Raw genomic sequence first — 23,253 nt, 5'->3', positions numbered from 1 at the left:
TCTCCCTGCATCTCTGCCCAGCTGCCGTCATCTCCCAACAGATCTGTTGTTTAGCCCCCTCCTTCCTCCCTTCCCCTCGCTCTTTTACAACACATCCCTTTCACTCCCGCTTCACTCACCTCCACTTCCAAATGAACATTAAGTGAAAGTACAAATGCATGTCCTTCAACCCCTTGGATTGCTCTCTTGCACTCATCCTCAGACACCCTCAACTTAATTGCATCACACCCTGGAGTTCCTCGACACCATGACAATCACCTCCTCCTGATCTCATCTCATCCTCTCAAGCACGTCTCAGCTCTAAATCTGCTTCCTCGCATCATTCTCACTATGTGAATGCTTCGACTTTGTCATATTAACCATTTCATGTACCCTATAACCTGTTAACATGATAAGGTGCCCACTATAGTTACCACTGTCCATGAATTGGATTCATTAAGGTGTTTGTAACATCAACCCCTTACTCAAAAAGATTTTTCAAAATAGTGGCATCAGTCTGACCAGTGCATATATCAATAATGGCCAATTTGTCTTATCGAGAATGGTGACCCAGGAGAAAGTAGTCGCTAACTCTCATTTTTCAAAATGACTGTGTTATTCTGGAAGAAGGATAAAAGGGTAAGAGAAGAAAGACAAGGCACTGACTTTGATTCATAGCTAGGTGTATTATGGAACACCTAATGACGGGTTCTGTCCATATTTCTGCAGCCAGTCATTGTTCAAGTCACCGTTTGTCATATTTGTAGGCAGTAAAGTTGCTTTTTTAGGCCACCTGGGAACTATATTAATGCTATTTTGTTACCAGTGTTACTGTCCTCCAACATCATAGATTAATGATGTACTTTGTTTATCGGAGCATAAGTGAGTTTCATATTGTCTTGGGCCCTGCAAAATCACTGTTTGAGCCATATACAAGTAGGTAGACACAGAATACATTTTTGGTGAAGGAAATAAATTACATTATAACTTCTCCAACAAACTATTCAAAGTCACAGACTGACCGTATTCTCCGGTGTGACGCACCGGAATATAAGGTGCTCCCCCGATGAATGGTGCATTTTAAATTTGTTTTCATATATAAGGCACACCGGACTATAAGGCACACCTACAATGAATGAAAAAGGTTTTGCAAATACAGTAAAGTCTCGTTATACCGATATCGGTTATATCGATAGTACTGCTTATTACGATACTATTTCTATGAACGCAAGGAGATAATTTACATGCCGCAGGATCGGATATATCGATAGTCCGGTTATATCGATATTTTTTCCGACTCCCGAGAATATCAATATAACGTGACTTTACTGTATTATATAAAAAATATACATATACCCCCCCCCACACACACACACACAAACACACATTATACGGCACCACAGTAGAGGCTGGGGTTGCACACTACTTCTGTTAAGGAAAATTGAGTCGTGGCAGCTAACAGTTGTTGCGAGACTTGGTTTGGCTTATTATTTCACATATTTAGCGCACCTGCGTAAAAGGCGCAGGGTCACCTTTTGAAGAAAATCCAGGCTTTTAGGTGTGCCTTCTACAGCGGAAAATACTGTAACTTTTTTGTAGTGGGATGATTGAGCCAACTGTTTGCATCTATATCTACTATATGAACTTCTTGTTTTCCTCCTCTCAGTAATTGTGGCACTGACGTCAAGGGTTTCATTGAGTCATATTTTCAGATATTTTCCTTTTGCCTTTTCTGCTGTTTTATTTTGCAAAGAGTCTGCACACTTGAAGCACAATGGAATGAGAAACAATTGAAGAGTAAATCTAATGTTTGGAGGAGAGGAGCACTCCTATATGTGTGACATTTTGACAGTTGAATACAGTACTGTTTATTTGGGTAGGAGGAGGGAGCGTATTTGTGTTACGAGGTTGTGAATAATTATGGTCTGACCAGAGATGTCAGCAAGGCAGATAATATGTGTGTGTTTATGTGTGTGTGTGTGTGTGTGTGTCTCTGTGTGTGTGTGTGTGTGTGTGTGTGTGTGTGTGTGTGTGTGTGTGTGTGTGTGTGTGTGTGTGTGTGTGTGTGTGTGTGTGTGTGTGTGTGTGTGTGTGTGTGCGTGTGTGTGTGTGTGTGTGTGTGTGTGTGTGTATGTGTGTGTTAACTATATTTCAATGGATTTTATTTTCTCACATTGACATCTTTGTCACTGTTACCTTGCCCCATACATCACTTGTTGTCTTAAGTCTTTTTCATTATATGATTTATGCCTTCTCTTTTGGTTTCTTCATTCAGTAGTTGAATGTTCCCTAGTACCATAACCAATATTAATTTGAATTGGAAACTCAAATTAGACATGCAAAATCAAACATCCAGTCTCAATTAAAGTGCTGCCAAGGTTAATGGAGCTGAGATGATAATAGACTTCAACTTACTTTTGATGGGAGATACAATACTTATAATGTGAGAAAGGAGCATAGTAGAATAGTCGTTGGCACTGCTTCCCGAATTCCCTGTTTACTTCAACGCTGAAGTATCTTTCTGTATCTGTATCTGACATTTGCATCTACTGTCAGTCCTTGGGTATTCTCTGCCTACACTGTTTTTTGTTTTTTTTTAAGTGGACATTGTGGACCCTATTTTCTTTTTGGTGCCTGTGCAAGTCTTGCCTATCATGTTTGCGGTCATTGTGCGCCTGTTTGGGAATCCCGAACGGCTCTTGTAAATTATCATCTTCAATACAACCAATTCAGGGTGTCCCCCGCCTTGTGCCCGAAGACAGCTGAGATAGGCTGCAGCAACCCCCGCGACCCTAATGAGGAATAAGCGGTACGGAAAATGAGATGAGATATATATATGATCCACTGGTGAAGAGATGCTTTGATCCTCTCCTCTTTCATCTGGAACTGCTTTATGCAACAACGAGGGTACAGAAAGTGCTTAAGAATGAATGTCTCTCTGTGTCTTTGTGTTGTCATGTTGTCATGTTATTTGTTATTTAGTTTTTTTTTTTGTTCTTTTGACTTCAAGACAGCGCCGCGAGAGTGGCTGCCTTTCCAGCAGCTCCTGTGTTTTGCTTTTCTACTTTCATTTCTTTCATAACTTTGCTGCTGTGTAATGTAAATTTCTCCACTGCGAGACTAATAAAGGCAAATCCAATCCAATCATATATATATATATATATATATATATATATATATATATATATATATATATATATATATATATATATATATATATATATAAGAAGAAAATAAGAAGATACTTTGGTCTATTTCATATTTAACAATCACACTTTCAATCCCTTCTCTACTTCTCTCTCTCTCTCTCGCTCTCTCTCTCTCTCTCTCTCTCTCTCTCTCTCTCTCTCTCTCTCTCTCTCTCTCTCTCTCTCTCTTTGTAGTGGAATATGTATGTGTGACTCAAGGATGAATAAGCAATGATGAGGTCACTGCATTTCACATAAGATTGCCTTCATCTTAGCATTAGCACCAGTGTGGGGAAACGTTCCTGCCCACGCACTGGCCCCGTGCTTTGCCATTATGTGACAAATGAAAATGCCATTGGATGTAGTGCACAGGACAGGCATGGACACTGTACATCTGAAATGACAGTGATGGTTGCCATGTCCAGAAGTAACATGTGCAGTATTGTAGCATATTCATTTCTTCTGAACAATCATTGCGTGATCAGTTGTTTGTCTTTCAATGAACAAACATTGGCATAGTGAGCAACTATTTGGTCCATCAGTTCAGAGGTGCAGAGATTGATTCTACGCAATGGCCTTCCTGTGTGGAATTTACATCTTCTACCCATGCACAAAACTTTTCATCAAAACAAACAAACAATCATAAAATATGTTGCAAGGAAAATGTCACTGTCATGAAATATACTTCAGATACAAAATAGCAATGGTATCTCCTCAGTGCCTCCTAATTGACCACAACAATTCAATATAGGCTTGCGAGCAAAAGAAAATTAGATTGTTTCAGAAAGATTGAAAATTCATGACTGCTGGGTAATTTTTGTATCGTGGTGCTTTCCCGGAATGAGCAGACAGGGATTTGCAAATAGGTCGTTCAGTAGCGATCCCCTTCAGTGGCCACTTTGAAATAGCAACAGTCTTGCACACAAAAGCGCCAGCAATGAGAATATCCAACAAAGGCCCAGGAGGAACTTGTTGAGTCTTCAACAGGTTTTACCCTCTGCTTCACCATACATGGAATTTAGTATTGGCTGTTGGAAGACACTTGTAATGTGACATATCTGTTCCATAAAATACATGAAAACCATTAAAAACAAGATAAAATTGAATGCCAATATAAAGTCATATGAAGTAAAGTTGGCCCACCACAGTCTTCTGCCTCATCAACAATTATGATGGGTCTGTAGATCAAGAGGAAATGGAGGGACTCGTGCTCGTAGTGAGCAACCCGACCTTGAACTGATCAGGCTCACGACCCTCGAGATAAATGTGGACTTCAGGAAACAATCTTGGCAACAGCTGCTACTCAACTGCCCGTTGTTAACCGTTGAGACCTTCGTGTTCTCGGGAATTTCAGGCCCTCGGGACCACAAGTGGCAAGCCAAAATTAAGTCCATCAGCAAAACGGTTCAAAAAGGATGACACATTTATGCCTCAGACCAAGACAAAGAAATAGTCTACATGTCTGCCTCCCCGTGTTTCATTTTACACAAACAGCACCGGAGCATCTACAAATCACATATGACACTGCCGCTTTACTCAATCACTGATCTGCCAAAAGTCACTGTTTTCGGAAATATGACTTGTAGAGATGTTAATCTTTTTCTTCCGTGGCATGTGGATCAATCAAAATGTCGCTGGTGCAATGTAATAAAACAAGAACTGTTTAAGGGATCACTGCAGTTAATGTGTTTTCACGAGAGAACCCCTTTACCGGATAATAATCTGTTTACGGATCAGACTTGGCTCAAATCAGGCCTGCATATTCAGGATTCATGCCGTATCAAGAACACCCATTCTTGAATGTTTTATGAAACAACGCAAACAGTGGAGCACTCTGCCGCAGTAAGAGGAGGCAAAATGAAATGTAAAGCCTGAATCCCAATTCATTTACATATTATAGATTATTGTTAAACCACCTAACATCTGCTTTGAGTTTTCCTCTGACCTCTGTGTAAAGTACAATATTAAGGAGTCTACACACCTTCTTGTTCACATGGGCCCTATGTGTATTCACCTAACGGTGGACCGCCAAGCAAACCTCCTGTTGCACTTCAAAGTCTACGATTCAGTCAAAGGAAAAGTTTACTTCTGATTACTGCAATTCTATTGTGCCCTTCCCCAAGCTTAGGTTTAGGACTACTTTGATTTTGAGCCAACCACTCAGGATCGTGAAAATTCAGCGGCAAGTGGATGGGGCACTCCATCAGTAATTCTGTTGGTATTGTCTATTGGGATAGTTGCAAGAGCAATGGTACATGATGAAATTCTACAAGTATTTTTGCCATATGAGGAAGTGTTAGAAACAACGTAATGTGGGCTGCATTAGAGAGAGAGGGGGGGGGGGGGGGGGAGGGGAGAGAGAGAGAGAGAGTAAAAGAGAGTGAGAAAGAGAGAGGGAGAGAAGGAGAGAGAGATCACTAACTGCGAGCTCGAGTTAATAAAAAAGTTTGTAAGCCTCACACCCTGAGTGCTGACAAATGTCATAATAGTCCATTGTTTGAATGGGCCCATTGGCTGCCTCATTAAAACACACAGCATGGATACAGAAGTGGTTTGCACCCCCCCCCCCTTTTTTTTCTCCATTCATGCTAATAATGGTCCACAGGTTCACATTCAACTCACCTCTATTGGGGGAGTTTCAGCAATCGTATCTAATCAAAGTGAGTGCAGTGTTCATCCCAGACTCTCACTGCTCCAGTCAGCTTTTATCAAGCTGCTGAAGTGTGAAACCATCAACCGGCCCAGTGACTCGCCGGGGTTCCTGCACAGTGTCAGCTCATCTAATCAACCATAACCGTGACACAAATCAGTGACACCGGTTTCTTATCAATGCAACTGATTTAGCTTCTCGTTGACCCCCATTAACTTTTGCTCTCATTTTGCAATTCTCATATTCGACAAGAATCTGTTTTCTGCAACGTTGTTTCACCGTCTCTTCTCGACCCGCCTCTAGCCAATATAAGTCACGTCCCTTTAGTCTCTCTGCTTGAAATTCAAATGAGCCGAATGTCAGGAGTACTTATTGTCCAGAGCAGCTCATTCATTCCATTGGATGGAAGTGACGACAGCAGGCACCGGTAATATATTTTAGCATGTCGCGCTCTGAAGGGCTTCTGCTCCTCAGGAGGAAGAAAAACGTGTCTAGTGTTAGCTTAATAACATTTCTATTGTATAAGAGGCGTGGTAGGGAACCCCGTTTCCCCAGAGCCATATCCTGTCTGTTTTCAATCCTTGCCGACACCAACACGACCTGATTGAATTGATGAACTCATCAGCACGCTCTGTAAAGGCCTGAAACAACCATGAATAATTGAAGTTCCCTCCCCCGGTATTTGAGAATTCTATCAGTCATTGCAATTGCGGATAAGTATGACAAGTAAAACTATAAGGCTGCATAGTATGAAATATTTGTTGATGTAAAGCTTAGTATGGGAATATTGGCAAATTATCGATGAACCACATGGACTGTGACAGAAGAAACCAAGAGAGATTGCAACACGGGCCCCTGGAGAAGATGCAAGCTCCACACAGGGTAGCCGGAATGTGGATTGAACACATGAGCTCTGCACTGTGAAGTTGACATGCTAACTACTCAACCTAATTATTCTTTCAAATGAAAAATACATGTTAAATTGACATTTAAAACAAATGTTCACACTGATTAAATATGGCTTCATCAGCAACGACTGGAAAAAATACATAACATAGTTTTCAGATTTTCTTCCTCCATGTGTACTTGATATTTGGGCAAAAGTGAAGTAGGTTTGTCTGAACTGTCCCCCGGGAGCAATTTGACCCTTTCTGTGTCTGCATGAGAGGACCAGTCAAAAGAGATCTGCTGGACATGTGATAACCGTCGAGGGATTTTTCCTGCAGCAAATTCCAGAATAGACGCAGAGACTCCTCCACCCACACATATGCACATTTACATATCCTATCTTTCCTGCTTTTCGCCAGTACCTAGGACACCAATTTGTATGCACCAGTTAATGTACTCAACAATTGATGAAAAGCCCAGTGGGAAATGCAAGTTTCCGCTGAGTCTGGCCATCAAACTCGAGTGTGACGTTACAACCAAAATAATTCAATCAGAGAGTTACTACTCTGCTGTGTAACAATCTTTGGGAATTTCAGCTAAATTGACAATTATTGGATTATTGGAGTACATACTTGTGTTGTTGTCAATCATCATGAATGGCTGGAGACCTCAACAAATTGATCGTGCCTCACCTCCGCTATCAGCTGTGTGCATGATGCACATTTCTTGTGAGGCAATAGCCCAACTCCATTTGCACATTGTTTTGCAGGAATCCATCTCCCTAAAAGCGGAGCAATACAGTACATTGTTTGAACAGATTACTGCCAATACACTGCATGAGTCACCAGAGCTTTGAAATCTACAAGTTACTTCATTGGCACTTCTAAATGCAACAGGCTGCCAATTTGATCAAACTTCAGAAATTTTGCCGAGGACTGGATTTGGGTGGTCTGAACAACTGTAGCTGCCCTACATTTTGGGTAAAATTCTTGTGCTGAATATGAAGTCGTATACATTATTTTCGGAACATTTTGTTGCTCTACTATGAAAAATCAATATTCCTGTTGAATGCTAACACCAAGTTATTTATCCCCTCCAGCAGACTGCTTTTTTCTCGGGGTTACCAAATGTGAAGCTGACAACTATATCTTGGATGCTGATTAACACTAAAGCTTTCTACTTCTAAAATTACACTATGGTTCACATTACCTTGAATAATATTTTTTAATATTGCTGATGGTGTAGCGGTATACACTCACGTGACTTAAATGCAGTCAGCTGGGGATCGGTTCCCACTCAGTGACGCGATGGACGTGGGTGTGAATGGTCATTGTCTCTGTATCTTCCTTTTGATTGACTGGCGACCAGTCGTCTGCCTCCTGGTTGAACTCGGTTGGGATAGACCCCAGTATTTCCCCGCGGTTCCTGTCCATGACAAGTGGTGTTGAATGTTTTAATGAGCATTAATTATTGTCATTTCTATGATTGTGGGGGGATGGGTGGATGGTGAGACACAACAAGATTGAAAAAAATAATAACAATATGTGTGCATTTAAAATGTGTTTCCCTGCCATGATTACTTATTGCAGACGTTGTTTACGATATACTGTACTTACTTTTTAGCTTAGAAAGATTCCCATTTCTCATGGAGTTCCCTCTCCCTCCCTTTCTGCAAGCCCTCTTCGTATCAACATGTTTACTGCCTGTTGACATGGAAAATATTTTAAGGTGAAATAGCAATGATTCATATATACACAGTCTTTCTCCGTGCTCCTGTTTGTCTTTAAACTTCACTTTTTCACAAATCGTGTATATAAGCCATGTTTAGGAAGGGGAGAACACTCATAGCCTTAGTCTACAAGATCTGATGTGGATGGATGTTACTCGGAGGACGCTGCATTTTTGGAACACAGTCTGAAACGTTTTTCGCACTTTGCCTTAAATGGAATATCATTTGGGACGAAATTGTTTTGTTACAGTTTATGGAATGTGTCTATTTGCTAGACAGTAAGACCGTATCCTCAATGCTCTTGTCAGTATTTTTTTAACCAAATGCTGATGGGTTGAATGTTTTTTTTTAATTAAAATTCAACCTGTGCTTCAGGACATTCATATTTTCTGTTGACACAAAAGGACACAACATTTGTGAACTAATGGCAAGGTATTTGGTGTGTTTATCACCTGCATACGTGTGTCTGAAGTGTGTGTAGGTGTTTACACATAACAGTAAGATGGTAAATCCTAAACCCACTACTGGAGCATAGTGCATGACCACATTTCTCCAGGCTTGACGTTCTCCCCTGCCGTTTACTAAACAGGCTTTATAGAGCATGGCTGTTTTAGTAAAAACAGGAGGTGCACGTGTGTCTGTTTTGGGTTTGTGTGGTACCAGGACATTTAGCATTTTAATTCAGATCATAGTAAACTGAGGGAATAACGTCACTCACATTAATTTCAACAGAATCCATGACCTTTCTGTTTTTTTCCCAACCTCCACCAGAGAATTATTTTCATTATACAAAAATGCAAGCACCGGCTTTTAATGCTTTCTTGCACTGAAGATTAGAGATAATCACTCTTCTCTCAGTTTATTATATAAACATCTTGCACTGGCCACGTGCGCATACACACACACACACACACACACACACACACACACACACACACACACACACACACACACACACATGCACATAAACATGCACATAAACAACATATGTGTGGGAGAATTTCGTTACTTCGACAGGTGTGTGTGTGACTGCCACGAGACAGGTTGCAGGTGGGGGAGAGGATTTATTAGATTTTAATCGCATTACTGTATTGAGCAATAATTCCATGGCCTAAGGCAAAGGAAGGTGCGTATGATAGATGCCGCTTGGGATATTCCTCAGTCATAATGTCGGCATACTTAAAGTAATTTTAATGTTTGTTTCATCTTTATATTATTTAGGAAATTGTATTTCCTCGGTTAAAATGTGTTCAAATCAAGTCAAGTTGCCACCAAATGCTCTATTTTCATTGACGGACACACGCCTGACATAGAAACTGCCATCTCATCATTTTATTTTGTTTTGGACCAAGTTGTCTTTGACAACCTACGCTGCACCTGACCCAGGGGGGCCCTGGCAGGTGCGGAGCCAGATATTTTTTTCAGTGGAGGGTCGAGGTGGCACAACACCTAGGTGAGGGGTGGAACGCAGTGCTATCAGGGAATTCAAGGCAGTTACCAAATGCCCCCTTCACAGTAGCCAACTTTAAATCATCTGCAAGTGGTTATCTCATTCCAAAATCTAATAAATGTACTTTCCTGGACGAGGGTGAGTCTGTTATTTTGCGCTAAATTTAAAGGGAATATGCTGATTGGCTAGGAAGCAAATCGGTTCTGTTTACTCCCACATTAGCCGAATGCCATTTATCATCTGTGCAAATACCAAAACACAGAAAGCTGCAACGATATGCAGTTAGACAGCATAAAAATAGGGCCCCATATTTTTCAAGAAGCACAAAGAAACTTACTCAATCAAGTGATTCGCTCTGACCTTGTCATCCCTCTCCGTGATGTGATTAACAGTTTGGCAATTTTCATTTGAAGGTCAAAATGACACTTCTGGATATGAAATCCTACTGGACCCTCCGCACCCTGCCCACCACCTTTTCCAGCTACTCCCCTCAGGCAGGCGCTACCGATCCATGCGCACCAAATCCAGCAGACATTTAAACAGCTTCTTCTCCCAAGCCATTAACTCTTTGAACTCTTTCAACAGTAGCCAAAATGGAACTGTATAGTGCCACTTAGCAGTTTTTTTGACAACGATACTAGTGCAGCGTGTTCTACCGGAAACAAATTCCTTGTGTGTCCTACATACTTGGCAATAAAGATGATTCTGATTCTGATTCTGATTCTGATTCTGATGATGGTAGCAAAGTCTCAAGAATAGGACCAGCTGCACAGTGAAAAAATAATAATAAAATCACGATCCAGATACAGTATTCTAATTACAGTAAAGTCTCGTTATATCGATATTCTCGGGAGTCGGAAAAAATATCGATAGAACCGGACTATCGATATATCCGATCGTGCGGGCATCTAATTTTCTCCTTGAGTTCATAGAAATACAGTAAAGTCTCGTTATATCGATATCGGATATATCGATAGTCCCGGTTATATCGATACTATTTCTATGCACGCACGGAGAAAATTACATGCAAACAGGGTCGGATATATCGATAGTCCCGGTTATATCGATATTTTTTCGGACTCCCTTGAATATCGATATAACGAGACTTTACTGTAGTATCGTAATAAGCAGTACTATCGATATAACCGATATCGATATATCGAGACTTTACTGTATTTATTTATTTTATATGAATCCTTGATGAAATAAAATTGAATACATTGGACAAAAAAAAACGTTTCTTCCTGTGGATTTGTGATATCACAGTGACAATGTTTACATGCCAGCAATATTAAAGGTCACAATTCCGGTTTCTGAAACATTCAGGAAACTTTCATGTGATGTGCATGGGTGGACAGAGTTACTACTGTGACATGACATTTGGAATATCATGATTTAAATGTTGAAACACAAAATAAAATGTGGACTACAAATGAAGAAAAGCTAAAAAAAACAGTCGGGCTGAATAAACTATTCAACTTTTGGGGTGGAAGAGGAACGTACATGTATTTGAAAAGTGGCTTCATGGTGTTGATTACAGTTGAAGAGGATCAATTTTCATATGAATTTAGCAAAGTTGCAACCCCCGCCCTGAAAATGAGTGTGAGTGAGGCATGACATTATGCATGGTTAAAATTAAATTCATACAGTAAAGTCTCGTTATATCGATATTCAAGGGAGTCCGAAAAAATATCGATATAACTGGGACTATCGATATATCCGACCCTGTTTGCATGTAATTTTCTCCGTGCGTGCATAGAAATAGTATCGATATAACCGAGACTATCGATATATCCGATATCGATATTGTCATGATCTGGTTGGCGACCAATGGGGGGCGCTGTCGGCCCCGCCTGCACCTGCACAGGTGCTGGTCGTCCCGATCAAATTGGCGACCAGCGGGTAGCGACGTCAGCCCTGCCGGCAGCCTCGCAGGTGCTGGTCGTTGTAATCAATGACACTTAAAAGGACACCGGGCACGATCATCCGGTGCCGATTCATTGTTTGTTTGCTGCTTGGTTGCAGCATGCATTGTGTACGTGTTTGTTTAACCTTGGCGGACTTTTACTTTTGGTCTTCTTTTGCTACTTTGTATTTTTTCCTTTCAGATCATTTTGATGTTTTACATTTTGTTCCTGCTGACTTTTATTTTAATACAATTTGTCAAACAACCTCCTGCTCCCTCCTGCCTGCTTTTTTGGATCCGAACCCGCCATCACCACCTCGCAAAACCGTGACAGAATGAATCGGCCAACTATCGGATCCCGCAGGTACATCGGACCCGTCTCATTTCCACCCTGTGCCTGGCAATGCTACGTCCACGTTAGCGCAAGCATCGTCGCGTTTGAATTGCGTCACTCGACGAGCCGCAACGTCCACGTAAACGTCCGGCCGAGACCTCCTTCCAGGTGGCCGTCCAGGGTGACACTGGGTGACTGGCATTGCACGCCCACGTCCAGCCACGCTGTCGTCGTGCATGACGAATTGAGTCTCATCCACGACGAGCCGTGCAACGTCCGCGTCAACGTCAGTCCGAGACCCCACTCACCGCTGGATCCCGGAGCGGCTCTGGACTGGTCTCGTTCCCCCGGAGCCGGGCAGTTCACGCCCACGTCGGCGTCCGGCCGAGACCTGTTCCCATACGGCCGTACGGGGTGCCATTCTTTGCCTGGCAGTTCGACGTCCACGCAGAGCCATGCGCCGTCGCGTGAACATGCGAGAGGGATCGCACTCACGCCCACGACAATCCGTGCCGCGTCTTCGTCCACCCCAGGCCGAGTCCCGTTCCCATCAGGCCGCCGCCCGTTGTATGCTGGAGAGGCAGCGGTTTCCCTCTCCACCGACCGTTCCCTGGCGAGTGGACCTTTTGGGAGACTGTTGGGACTTCTGGAAGCAGCCCCTTGAAGGGGGGGTACTGTCATGATCTGGTTGGCGACCAATGGGGGGCGCTGTCGGCCCCGCCTGCACCTGCACAGGTGCTGGTCGTCCCGATCAAATTGGCGACCAGCGGGTAGCGACGTCAGCCCTGCCGGCAGCCTCGCAGGTGCTGGTCGTTGTAATCAATGACACTTAAAAGGACACCGGGCACGATCATCCGGTGCCGATTCATTGTTTGTTTGCTGCTTGGTTGCAGCATGCATTGTGTACGTGTTTGTTTAACCTTGGCGGACTTTTACACTTGGTTTTCTGTTGCTACTTTGTATTTTTTCCATTCAGATCATTTTGATGTTTTACATTTTGTTACTGCTGACCTTTATTTTAATACAATTTGTCAAACAACCTCCTGCTCCCTCCTTCCTGCTTTTTTGGGATCCGAACCCGCCATCACCACCTTGCAAACCGTGACAGATATAACGAGACTTTACTGTATTTAAGATTTATTGACACCTCATATCTTACTCTGAAATCAGTTCATAATGCAAATTTTCTTTTGCTGATCTTTTCACCTTGCAAACCACACACAATTTGCGTTGTCATTCATGCCATAAATTCTGGTGACCCACATCTCCCCCCCTCTCTTTCTCTCTCCTGTCTCTCTATGTATCTCTCTCTCTCTCTCTGTCTCTCTCCCTCTTTCCTCCATTATTTGTTCTTTTTTTCCATTCTGTGTTTGGTGTAAATGAATGTCATGCTGCCTCTGTTTCGGGGTAAATAGAAGCCCGGGGCTGAAATTTATCAGTGGGTAATTTACTGTATGTTAGTTTGTTCAGGGCTGTCAGACAAAGATACACAGTACAAATGGTACCCGTCCATACAATTTGACCACATTAAATAAACAAATCTAAAGTTTCAAATTAGTACATAATGAAATATTTACTAGCTCATGACATGAGTTTACTAAAGTGGAACTGATGTAATTTGTGTTCGTCTTAAAGGTCCATAAAGGGCACAAATACAACTTAATGACAATAAAATCTTCCTTTTCAACAGTTTTCTTGTATTTTCATTGTTGAATTAGAAGACTGGCGAATATAGGTGACAATTAGCATGGCGCTAATTGATAATGGTAAATTTGTGTATGGTTAGCATTGAGTTCCCACTTCAGCATCAAGGATGCTTGTGACCGTTAAATCAAGCTGCATCCAGTCAGCAGTGCGTTCAGATATTCCGTGACTGTTTAGTTGCTTAGGTGGGGGGAGGAGAGGTGGCATGGGAATGAGGATTTTTATCATTTCAGTGAATCTCCTCAACAATTTATCTCACAAAGATCAGATTTCACTGACCCGCTGCCTCGACTTCAGCGGCCTTCATTTTCTCTTGGAGGAGCTTCTTTCTATGACTTTTCCCTTCATAACTCTTATGTTCTACTTTTGGTTCTTGTTCGTTTTACATTTCTCGAAATTAAAGCAAAAAGTATTTAATTCATTGAAATAGGTGGCAAATGCATAATGTCAAAAGTATTTTATTCATATCAAAAAGACAACATAGCATTTACGTTATACATTAAGAACACATTAACAGGCGTAAAAACAACGGTGTTATGAAAAGATTTCAGATTAAAAGTCACATACACATATTTACAAATAATGTATTAAAGACTCTGGAAAATCACCACATCAGATTTAGGGGAAAACAAAACAAAAATGGTTCACATAAATTTAATATGTAGACAAAGGTGTAATTTAACCGCTCATCTAAACTGCTGTCTGGACATTGTGTTTGTGTGATACCATCAAGGAATTACAGACAGTAAGCGGAACAAACTGATGTCAGCAGATCAGATCTCAGATCAGTGAAAAATGAGTCACATCTGGGAGTGATCAACTTTGGACGAGATAGTAGCTGACTCTGGATTTGGTAGTTTCAGACGGTTTCAGCTCTTTGCTGCTGACTCAGATGTTTCTGTGGGAATCTAAGGTGTTTTATTCTGTTGTCACACGCTTTTGCGACATCAACCGTATCTGTCAGCGCAAACCTGCGTGTGTGTGTGTGTGTGTGTGTGTGTGTGTGTGTGTGTGTGTGTGTGTGTGTGTGTGTGTGTGTGTGTGTGTGTGTGTGTGTGTATGTGTTTGTGCATGCATGCACATGCACACGCATTTGCCTCTCAAAGTGACAACTAATTTCTACCACAAAAGAAAACTAAATTCACTACAATCCGTTGATTTATTGTTACTTTAAACTTCAGTGCCCTCACGATGATAGATGATTCCTGTAGAGCCCGGCGGGGGATAAAAGTGTCCATTGGACGTACTGTAGTGGCTGAGAATGGGGCTGGTGTAACCTAGTGAAGAGTGGGTGGGTGAAGAGGAAAGCATCGGGGCTGTTTGCACCGGCGGAAGCCACTCTCGGCCAGTAGAGTTTGGGGAGTAACTATTAAAATTTGCAGCCTGTGGAAGCCTATGTGGCCCATCGATTGGTAGGTTGACTTGCAGGGGCCTGCTCAATGCATCACCACCTACATCACCGGCTGATCCACTGGATACTCCAGACATCTCAGAAAGGAAACTGCTCAGACAAGGTGTAGAACTGGATGATGATGGTGAGGGAATTCTGTCCGGCGTCTGGGAGATGCTCAAGGAAGAATTGGCAGAGAGTTTGGGGCTGCCTCTTTCACTTTCACCTGACTCGGGAGCTCCTGAACTACCATCGACCCCAGAGAGCGAGTCAGATTTCCTCTTCCTTTTGCGACGGAAGTTTCCATTGTCAAACATCTTTTCACAGTTTGGATCAAGTGTCCAGTAGTTGCCCTTGCCTTTTAAGTGAGATAAAAAAAATGTAAACAATACATGCTGTATAATAAAATGGACAGTATATATATATATATATATATATATATATATATATATATATATATATATATATATATATATATATATATATATATATATATATGTGTGTGTGTGTGTGTGTGTGTGTGTGTGTGTGTGTGTGTGTGTGTGTGTGTGTGTGTGTGTGTGTGTGTGTTTTCAGAGAGAAATAAATTACAAGTATTCTGAAAATATTACCTGGATCGTCCTCATCTCTTGGTACTTTTTTGAAGCAGTCATTTAGTGATAAGTTGTGTCTGATGGAATTCTGCCATCCTGCTTTACTCTTGTTGTAGAAAGGGAAGTTGTCTGCGACATACTGATATATCTGACTCAGGGTCAGCCGCCGGTCAGGTGCTCCGTGGATAGCCATGGCGATAAGAGCCGAGTAAGAATAAGGAGGCCTCACTAACTTCATCAAGTCCTCCTGTGAAGGGAGAGAAAACCAGCTCAACTCTCCTCCTGGGCCACCTGTCCCGGCCGAGCCCAGGTAAGGCCTCTGCATGCCATAGTGCTGCGGGACGAATGGAGGTCCTGGGTTCCCGGGTGGACCGTTGGAAGTCAGGTATGATGGTGTGTTGAGTCCAGAGCTGTTGAACCAAAGGTAAGGGTTTGGGGACGTGGTGCTGAAGTCACCCAGCTCATAGGAGGTCGGAGTGGTGCGCTGAGGACTTGGCAGAGATGGCGGAGGGTAGTAGCAGTCACTGTACATGCTAAGTTCAGGGGGCTCCTGGCCAAGGCTCGGGAACTGAGGGCCACAACGTGGAGGCGACTGTTCCTGTGCCTCAAATCCAGACATTCTCGAAGCAGTGTTTCTTCTTACCTTGAAGAGAGCTCCTTAAACCTTCAGATTTCTTGACTGTTTCCCCGAGTTCTTTCTTTCAACTTCTTGAAGATTGTGAGCTGCTCCGGATGGTGTTATATGTTCTCTTTGCTTGTCAGCTTTGCCCTTTCCTATGTTCAGATGTCACCTGTCATACTTGCTATATCTATTTTCCTGGAAACGCCCCCACTCTCATTTGATTGGTTCTCCCCTTAGGTGAGTAAGTAGCCCTTCTTATGTGTAGAGTTGCTGCAGGTGTTTTGTTCAACCTTGTCTTTCCTCAAAACTTTAGCAGTGATATTAAGACATTGTTTTCAATTATTTGCATTTCATTGTGCAAACGCACACATATATAAAATAACTTTTACCTAATAAAAAGAACATGAAGATTGTTATATCAATGAAAATGGGACATTGCAACACATGTATTATTTGTGTTTATCGTGTTGTGTATTTTATTTTATTTTAAGTAATTGTTTATATGCTCGTAAAAACACATCTCTGTCATATAGTTTGTCGTCTTTTCAAAGACGATCTTATTCCGGTTTAACCAACATAATTAGATGTAATAATTCAACTACAAATTATTGTGATGAGAATTAGTAGTTAACATGCTTCACGTAGATAAGTGTCTTATATTAGCCATTTACTGAATATTGATCATACATACAACATATTGATAATTTCATGATTAGAAAGATCTGTGTAATTTCTGTCTAGGTTGTTTCCCACATATGATACAAGGCAATTGTTAGAAATTATATAAAATTGTTATTGTAAAGTCCCTAAAAATTCCGTTAAAATTTCGTGTCGTTTTTTATTTGTTAAACAGCGGAATCTAGTTTCACGTGCCCACAGTTCAACGTATTGATTGCGATCCAGCTGCTCAGTTTGACAGCCTGACCAACCCTTGCCTAACGTAAGTTAATCGACACTATAGTTTTATTTCACTATACAATATTTAGTATGAGCCTGTTATCTATAGAAATATTCATTTTGTTTCGCTATAAATGGTTGAAAAGACGAGTATTTTTGATGAATCTAAAATGGCCCACTAACCTAGCATCATAAAATTTGTGTCGGCTTCCGTCGTGAGGGGCGTAATCCAAAATAATTGAACAATCGGCGTCTTGCTGTAACTTGAGAACATGTTCGGCAGATGGCCCACCCAAGATTGCCTCCTGGGGACCAAATGGGCGTCGAAAATTCGTTGGAACTCGACGAGCATTTGGAAAGAATGATACAGCACATGGAAAACATATCCGGTACGAAACATTTGAACTTCTACAGTGTTACGTTGAAGTTTGGGAAATATTGTTATTTGCCATAGTTGCATCCTCCAACCGACAATTATTGACAAAAATACATTTAATCCAGATCATTCATGTAATAAACAAAAAAAAAAAAAACAAACACAAACAACCACACTGCGCTTCTGACCACCTACAGTGCGGCTCACAAGGATGGCGTACGATATGTCGACTCTGCGGACCAACCCTGACCTGTGGGATTTAATGCTGCTTCTCGAAGACGCTTGTCTAAAATGCTTAAACGCAGTGGCAGGGGGCGGATGGCAGGAACCCGCTCTGACTGACACGCCATACACTCAGATGTGAAGTTCTGCAATCCATCAAATGTTCAACAGCAGCGCCAAGTAGTTGAGACGTTTAAATTCCAATCTGCATATTGAGCCTGCAAAAATTTCACTGTAACACGTTTGTTTCAGTCATTAAACATGTTTATGAATTCAAATAAAAAATACACATTCACATTACGAATATGGTCCGCCTTTGATTGATTAAAACCAGTAATCATAATATGTGTGATGAGGCTGCCTGGTAGTCGAGTGGTTAGCACGTCGACTTGACAGTGCAGAAGTTCAAGTCAAGCTCTGACCTCACTGTGGAGTTTGCATGTTCTTGCTTGCTTGGATTTTCTCAGAGTCCTCTGATTTGCTCCCACATTCCACAAACATGCATGGCAGGCTAATTGACCACTCCAAATTGGACCTAAGTGTGAGTGTGAGCGCGAATGGTTGTCCGTTTCTGTGTGTCTGAATGGCACCCGGTTCATGGCATCCGGTTCATGGTATCCGCTGTCGACTGCAGGGATATGCTTCAACGCCCCCTGTGACCCTAGTGAGGATAAAGCGGTTTGGAAAATAAATACGTACATGAATTAACATGTCACATTCAGAGTAATTTCCTGGTGTTATATTATTTTTTGAATTCTCCCACAGATGAATGACACAGGGACCAGCACTGAACGGTGTTCCTCAAACACCTGCTTTGATCTGGAATGTATCCTAAAAGGTTTGGAGTCGCTGTCTAATTACATGGATCAACTGGCACGTACGTCTTTCTTAATCATGTCTGTAAAGCATCAATTATGTCATTAGAATGAGGATTACATTGATGATCGATTGTCAACTATGCAAATCCCAAAATGTAACAGTTTGCCCCCAATCTGCAATTGGATAGCCCCACGTGAATAACTGCTATGCAAGTTAGCCTGGCTTGGACGTGTCACTGATGCTGAGTTGCCTTGTGATACATGACACCTGTCGGATTGTAACCCGCTGGTGGGTTAGATAAAAGTAACTGAAGGCTTACACAAATGGCTTATCCATCAAGCAGAATGTTGTGACTTGTTCTGTGCCCAAGGCAGCAGTTACAGTCATAAAAATAAAGCGCATGTTCAGTAAACATGTCTTTTCAACTCGAATCAAAGAAGCCACAAGATTTGTTTCATCCCAAATGACCTTATGAGCTTATCAAGAAAAAAACTACACATGTTAATATGCTAGCACATTATTTAGCTTGATCAACAACCAATCTGTCTCTAACGAAACTAATCAGTTTTGGGTATGTCAAGGCAGAATGTTCTCAGATTTGATGCCAATGATTAATTGAATGGTCGTAATATTGTTTCACAGTGTCCGTACAAATATGTGCAAAATTGACTTTATACAGAAAGTCAGCACCCCGTCACGACACTACTTTTATTAATTAATGTATTTCTTTTAACCTGCAGTACAAACCCAGCTCAGGCAGTGTGATCTGATCGTTTGTGTCGGCCACCCTGACAAGCTGGGACACCTGAAAATACGGGAGGCGCCTCAGCAGGCGCCGCAAGCTTCGACTGGAAACCGTGTAAGAGAGCAGAGGTCATCTTCTAATAACTGAGTGTCAAGTAATAATTATGCAAAAAGAGATGCACTGTTTTTGTTTTTTGTTTTTTCAAATATCATTTAACACTGTAAACAAAATTATCAATGACCTTCGAAGAAAAATGTTTGGGATAGCTCCCACGAATTGACAGATTTGCTTATGGAAAAATACATGCATGGTGTTGGCGGAGGACACAACCTTGAAGGGGGTTGGCTTGTAGATACTGCATTGTGTATATATGTGTGTGTGTGTGTGTGTGTGTGTGTGTGTGTGTGTGTGTGTGTGTGTGTGTGTGTGTGTGTGTGTGTGTGTGTGTGTGTGTGTGTGTGTGTGTGTGTGTGTGTGTGTGTGTGTGTGATGGCTCATCGTCTTTTTTACCCTTGGGGAATCTTAACACTAAAGCGCGCATCAAAAGCTGACTTGGACCAAATGATGCATTGCTACACTGGTCTTTGAGCATCAACCATTGCCTGTGGCATGGACACTGCAGTTTGCATTGAGTGGAAGGCCACAACGTTTTTCTCCTTGTGATCATGTTTTCATGTTTTACTCTCTTGCTTCATGATTGTTTGTGATGGGAACGAAGCGTCAGTTTTCCTTGCTAACTGATGTCACAGTTCTAGTCGAGGCAAGATTTATAACAGTGACAGTAACTAAATTGAGAAGGATGGGTTGTGACGTTTAGACACACAACTGGACTTTCGCGTAATTGTTCTTATGTATAACTTGGCTCTGTGTTTTCCTGCAGACGGAGGCAAAGGATAATGTGCATGTATGCGGTTCTTCTTCATACCAGCTAGGAGGTCAACCTTGAAGCTACCATAAAACCAAATCATCAAAAGAACGGCATTGACTTGAACGGTATGGCAAGCCAGGTATTCCAGGAGGGGTCGAATCTGCTCTCTGTAAGGGGATTCTTTCGACAAGGCAAAACCCCTCCTTTAATTGATGTTCATTTTCTGAATGATGTGGGTGTAATTTGACAATGTGGTATGCATGTGCACTTTTATTTGAGAGTGAATCCCATATGCAGGATGATCCCCATGATCAATTCTGCGCTTTGTCATATTCCATTAATGTAAATGAGTGTTCAAACAAAGCTCATACAAAAAAGAATAAAGCAGTTAAATCTCGAAACTTACTCTATAAGATTGAAGCTAACATTGTGGCAATGCTGAAATAACTGATAAAAAAACGTATTATATCTGTGTGCTAGTTGAAGGACCATATTTGAAACTACTGAAATGAGGTACTTTGACACAAAGTTAAAAAATAACCATCCATCCATTATCCGACCCGCTGATCCTCGCCACGGTCCCAGGAGGAAACAGCTTGACATCATTACGTGTTTGTTTTTCTGTTGGTAATTGATAGTTCCGACTGCATGCTAGCGAGATTCTTGAGGTGTGACTAATAAACGGTGAAATGAACTGAAAGAGAAACACTCATTTTTATACATAAGCTTTCCAGACACACAGACAAAATCAACGGCCAAAAGTCCTACGCTGACATCTGTTGGCCGTAGATGGTAATGTCCATTATTTTCCAGTTAACGTTGTAGTATTTTTTTCTGTGTGATGAGATGAAATGAAGTTTAAATTACTGATATTTTGTGCAGCATATTACGTGTTGTGTGTGTAGCATTTGGGTGTAACGTTTTACTCACCTATTATTATTTTTTGTTTATTTTTATGAGCTGGCGTGAATATACATACTCATGACACATGTCTAGATGCACACGGCAATATACATGAAAATCACCTTTGTGCTCATTGCCCCACCTGAATGTCATCATCACAGACATTTTGTTTGGAGTTTGTGACCTATTAAAAAAGTTATAATGTAGAGAGTGGCTGCATCTTTAGGGTTGTTATCGTAGAAACCATATCTGATCGTTTAATTTCAAATCACAGCTTTGTCGAAATCCAGTCTTGTATCCCAGCGCAGTGAACCTTGTCTTTGTATCTCACACGTGTGTGACAGAGGAGGGCAGTAAGGAGGGGGGTGGCGGGTGATCAATCATGGTGTGATCCACCCCAAGACCCTCATGCTTGTCTGGGTGAATACATGAGTCCGCCTGGGGGTGGGGGGTCTTTGTAATTGTCCTCCATTGCCCACTACTGTTATACAGTAGTGTTCCTGATTTTGAGACATACTCTAGCACTGGTAAAAGGCTGGATCTTGCCACTGTGGGGTCAACATGGAGCACAGTATGATTATTGAGCAAATGTTGATGTTGTTGTGAAATGCCTTTGACCACATTTGAAAAGAGTGTGAAATTTGATCTTATTTAACAACACGTGAAGTAAAGTACAATGGTTGAGAACAAATGTAGTCAATTTGAGCAGACTTTTGATCAGATTTCATTTTGGTGAATGTGGAAGTAATCGTGTTTATCGCCAGTGGAAAGACGAGATAAGGGCTGAGTCAGAAAGGACCACCAGTGGGGCAAAGCCTTCATTAGTGCACAGCAGGACGGCATGGGAAAAAAATGGGTCTTTCACAGGAGCAAACGGGCAAATGGGAAGAATCAGGGGCTAAAACGTTCTTGTTTTCAGAGTCAAACTTTAATGCTTGTGTTTTACTTTGATTTTGTCCTTCATTGCCTGAAACAGAAACCCACTTTTTTTCAACCTGATTATGAGGCTGTCGAAAATGCCCATTTTGCTACTTTCTTGCTCCAAAAGTATGATAAAAATTTGAAAAGACTCCGCCCCCCTCTGCCCCAAGGACAGGCCATGCCATCTTTTATTCAACTGAGACAGTGGCAGATTTATGACATGTCTAGCTAAATGGAAGATTTTTAGTTGCTTCAGAGTCGAAGAAAGAAGGAGCTAAGTCACCAAACTACGTTAGGTCTTTCAGAACCTCCACTCCATTTGGAACTTTGATGTATTGTGTTCCCCATTAGCATGCTCTGAATGCGGGATGTGAAAACAAGACCGAGTTTGGCATCTTCACAGATTATCAAGACACATGCTTGTCCTCCAGTGGTGCAAATCCTCGACTAATTTGTCTTTCAAAGACGCTTGAGAATCACTTCAATACACATTGGCATCAAAGTGCTGCTGGATCAACACCTTGATAGAGGTGTCAACTTCACCATGTTATCCTTGTAATCCTCTTCTTTCGTGTATTCACGCAATTATAATTGGAATGCCCACAATTTACTTTCCTAGCAGGTTCTTAGAAAATGCTTCGATTCCGGAGGAAAGCAGTATTTATTCGTTTGCGTTTGGCATGGAGAAACAACACAGTGTGCTTACAATGTTTACCCATATATTCAAAGGCTGAGACAAGCTAATATACATAGAAGCCATGTGAAGATGTTTAAAAAGTGCAAAGATAATTACAAATCAAAACAAAACAAAATTGTTTTGTCATATTGTCTCTATGCTGTCATATTATTTATTTAGTTTTTTTTGTTCTTTTGACTTCAAGACGCCGCCCCGAGAGTGGCTGCCTTTCCAGCAGCTCATGTATTTTGTTTTTCTACTTTCATTCCTTTCATCACTTTGCTGCTGTGAAATGTAAATTTCTCCACTGTGAGACTAATAAAAGCAAATCCAATCCAATCCAAATCAGACATTGGCCCTCGTCGAGAAGACCGTCTATCGCGCAGCCTCTTC

The 23,253-nt window shown here is 41.6% G+C and overlaps 2 protein-coding genes across 2 annotated transcripts; one reads left to right on the top strand and one right to left on the bottom strand.

Annotated features, from left to right (window-relative positions):
• Nucleotides 1-14,723: 14,723 nt before the first annotated feature.
• Nucleotides 14,724-16,598, bottom strand: foxi3b (forkhead box I3b). The gene is made up of 2 exons (XM_089017458.1): nucleotides 15,830-16,598; nucleotides 14,724-15,576 (listed from the first exon to the last, which is right to left on the bottom strand). The coding sequence occupies exons 1-2, from the start codon at nucleotides 16,428-16,430 to the stop codon at nucleotides 14,999-15,001; spliced, it is 1,179 nt and encodes a 392-aa protein (XP_088873584.1). The 5' UTR covers nucleotides 16,431-16,598; the 3' UTR covers nucleotides 14,724-14,998.
• Nucleotides 16,599-17,285: 687 nt separating this feature from the next.
• syce3 (synaptonemal complex central element protein 3) lies at nucleotides 17,286-18,455 on the top strand. The gene is made up of 3 exons (XM_089017446.1): nucleotides 17,286-17,373; nucleotides 17,614-17,719; nucleotides 17,904-18,455. Exons 2-3 carry the CDS (start codon nucleotides 17,614-17,616, stop codon nucleotides 18,068-18,070), a joined length of 273 nt encoding a protein of 90 aa, XP_088873572.1. The 5' UTR covers nucleotides 17,286-17,373; the 3' UTR covers nucleotides 18,071-18,455.
• Nucleotides 18,456-23,253: the final 4,798 nt, after the last annotated feature.

Source organism: Hippocampus bargibanti, linkage group LG02 (genome assembly GCF_051943395.1).
Source record: "Hippocampus bargibanti isolate YZ-2025 linkage group LG02, ASM5194339v1, whole genome shotgun sequence".
Taxonomy (NCBI): Eukaryota; Metazoa; Chordata; class Actinopteri; order Syngnathiformes; family Syngnathidae; genus Hippocampus; species Hippocampus bargibanti.
This window is presented reverse-complemented; position numbering and strand designations above follow the sequence as displayed.

What these genes read in the sequence shown, in the direction of transcription:
- foxi3b (XM_089017458.1), bottom strand. Translation starts at nt 16,430, where the DNA reads ATGTCTGGATTTGAGGCACAGGAACAGTCGCCTCCACGTTGTGGCCCT. An exon ending in AAGAGATGAGGACGATCCAG is followed by an intron (nt 15,577 to 15,829) that starts GTAATATTTTCA and finishes CTCACTTAAAAG; the next exon opens with GCAAGGGCAACTACTGGACA.
- syce3 (XM_089017446.1), top strand. Translation starts at nt 17,614, where the DNA reads ATGGCCCACCCAAGATTGCCTCCTGGGGACCAAATGGGCGTCGAAAAT. An exon ending in GCACATGGAAAACATATCCG is followed by an intron (nt 17,720 to 17,903) that starts GTACGAAACATT and finishes GACCACCTACAG; the next exon opens with TGCGGCTCACAAGGATGGCG.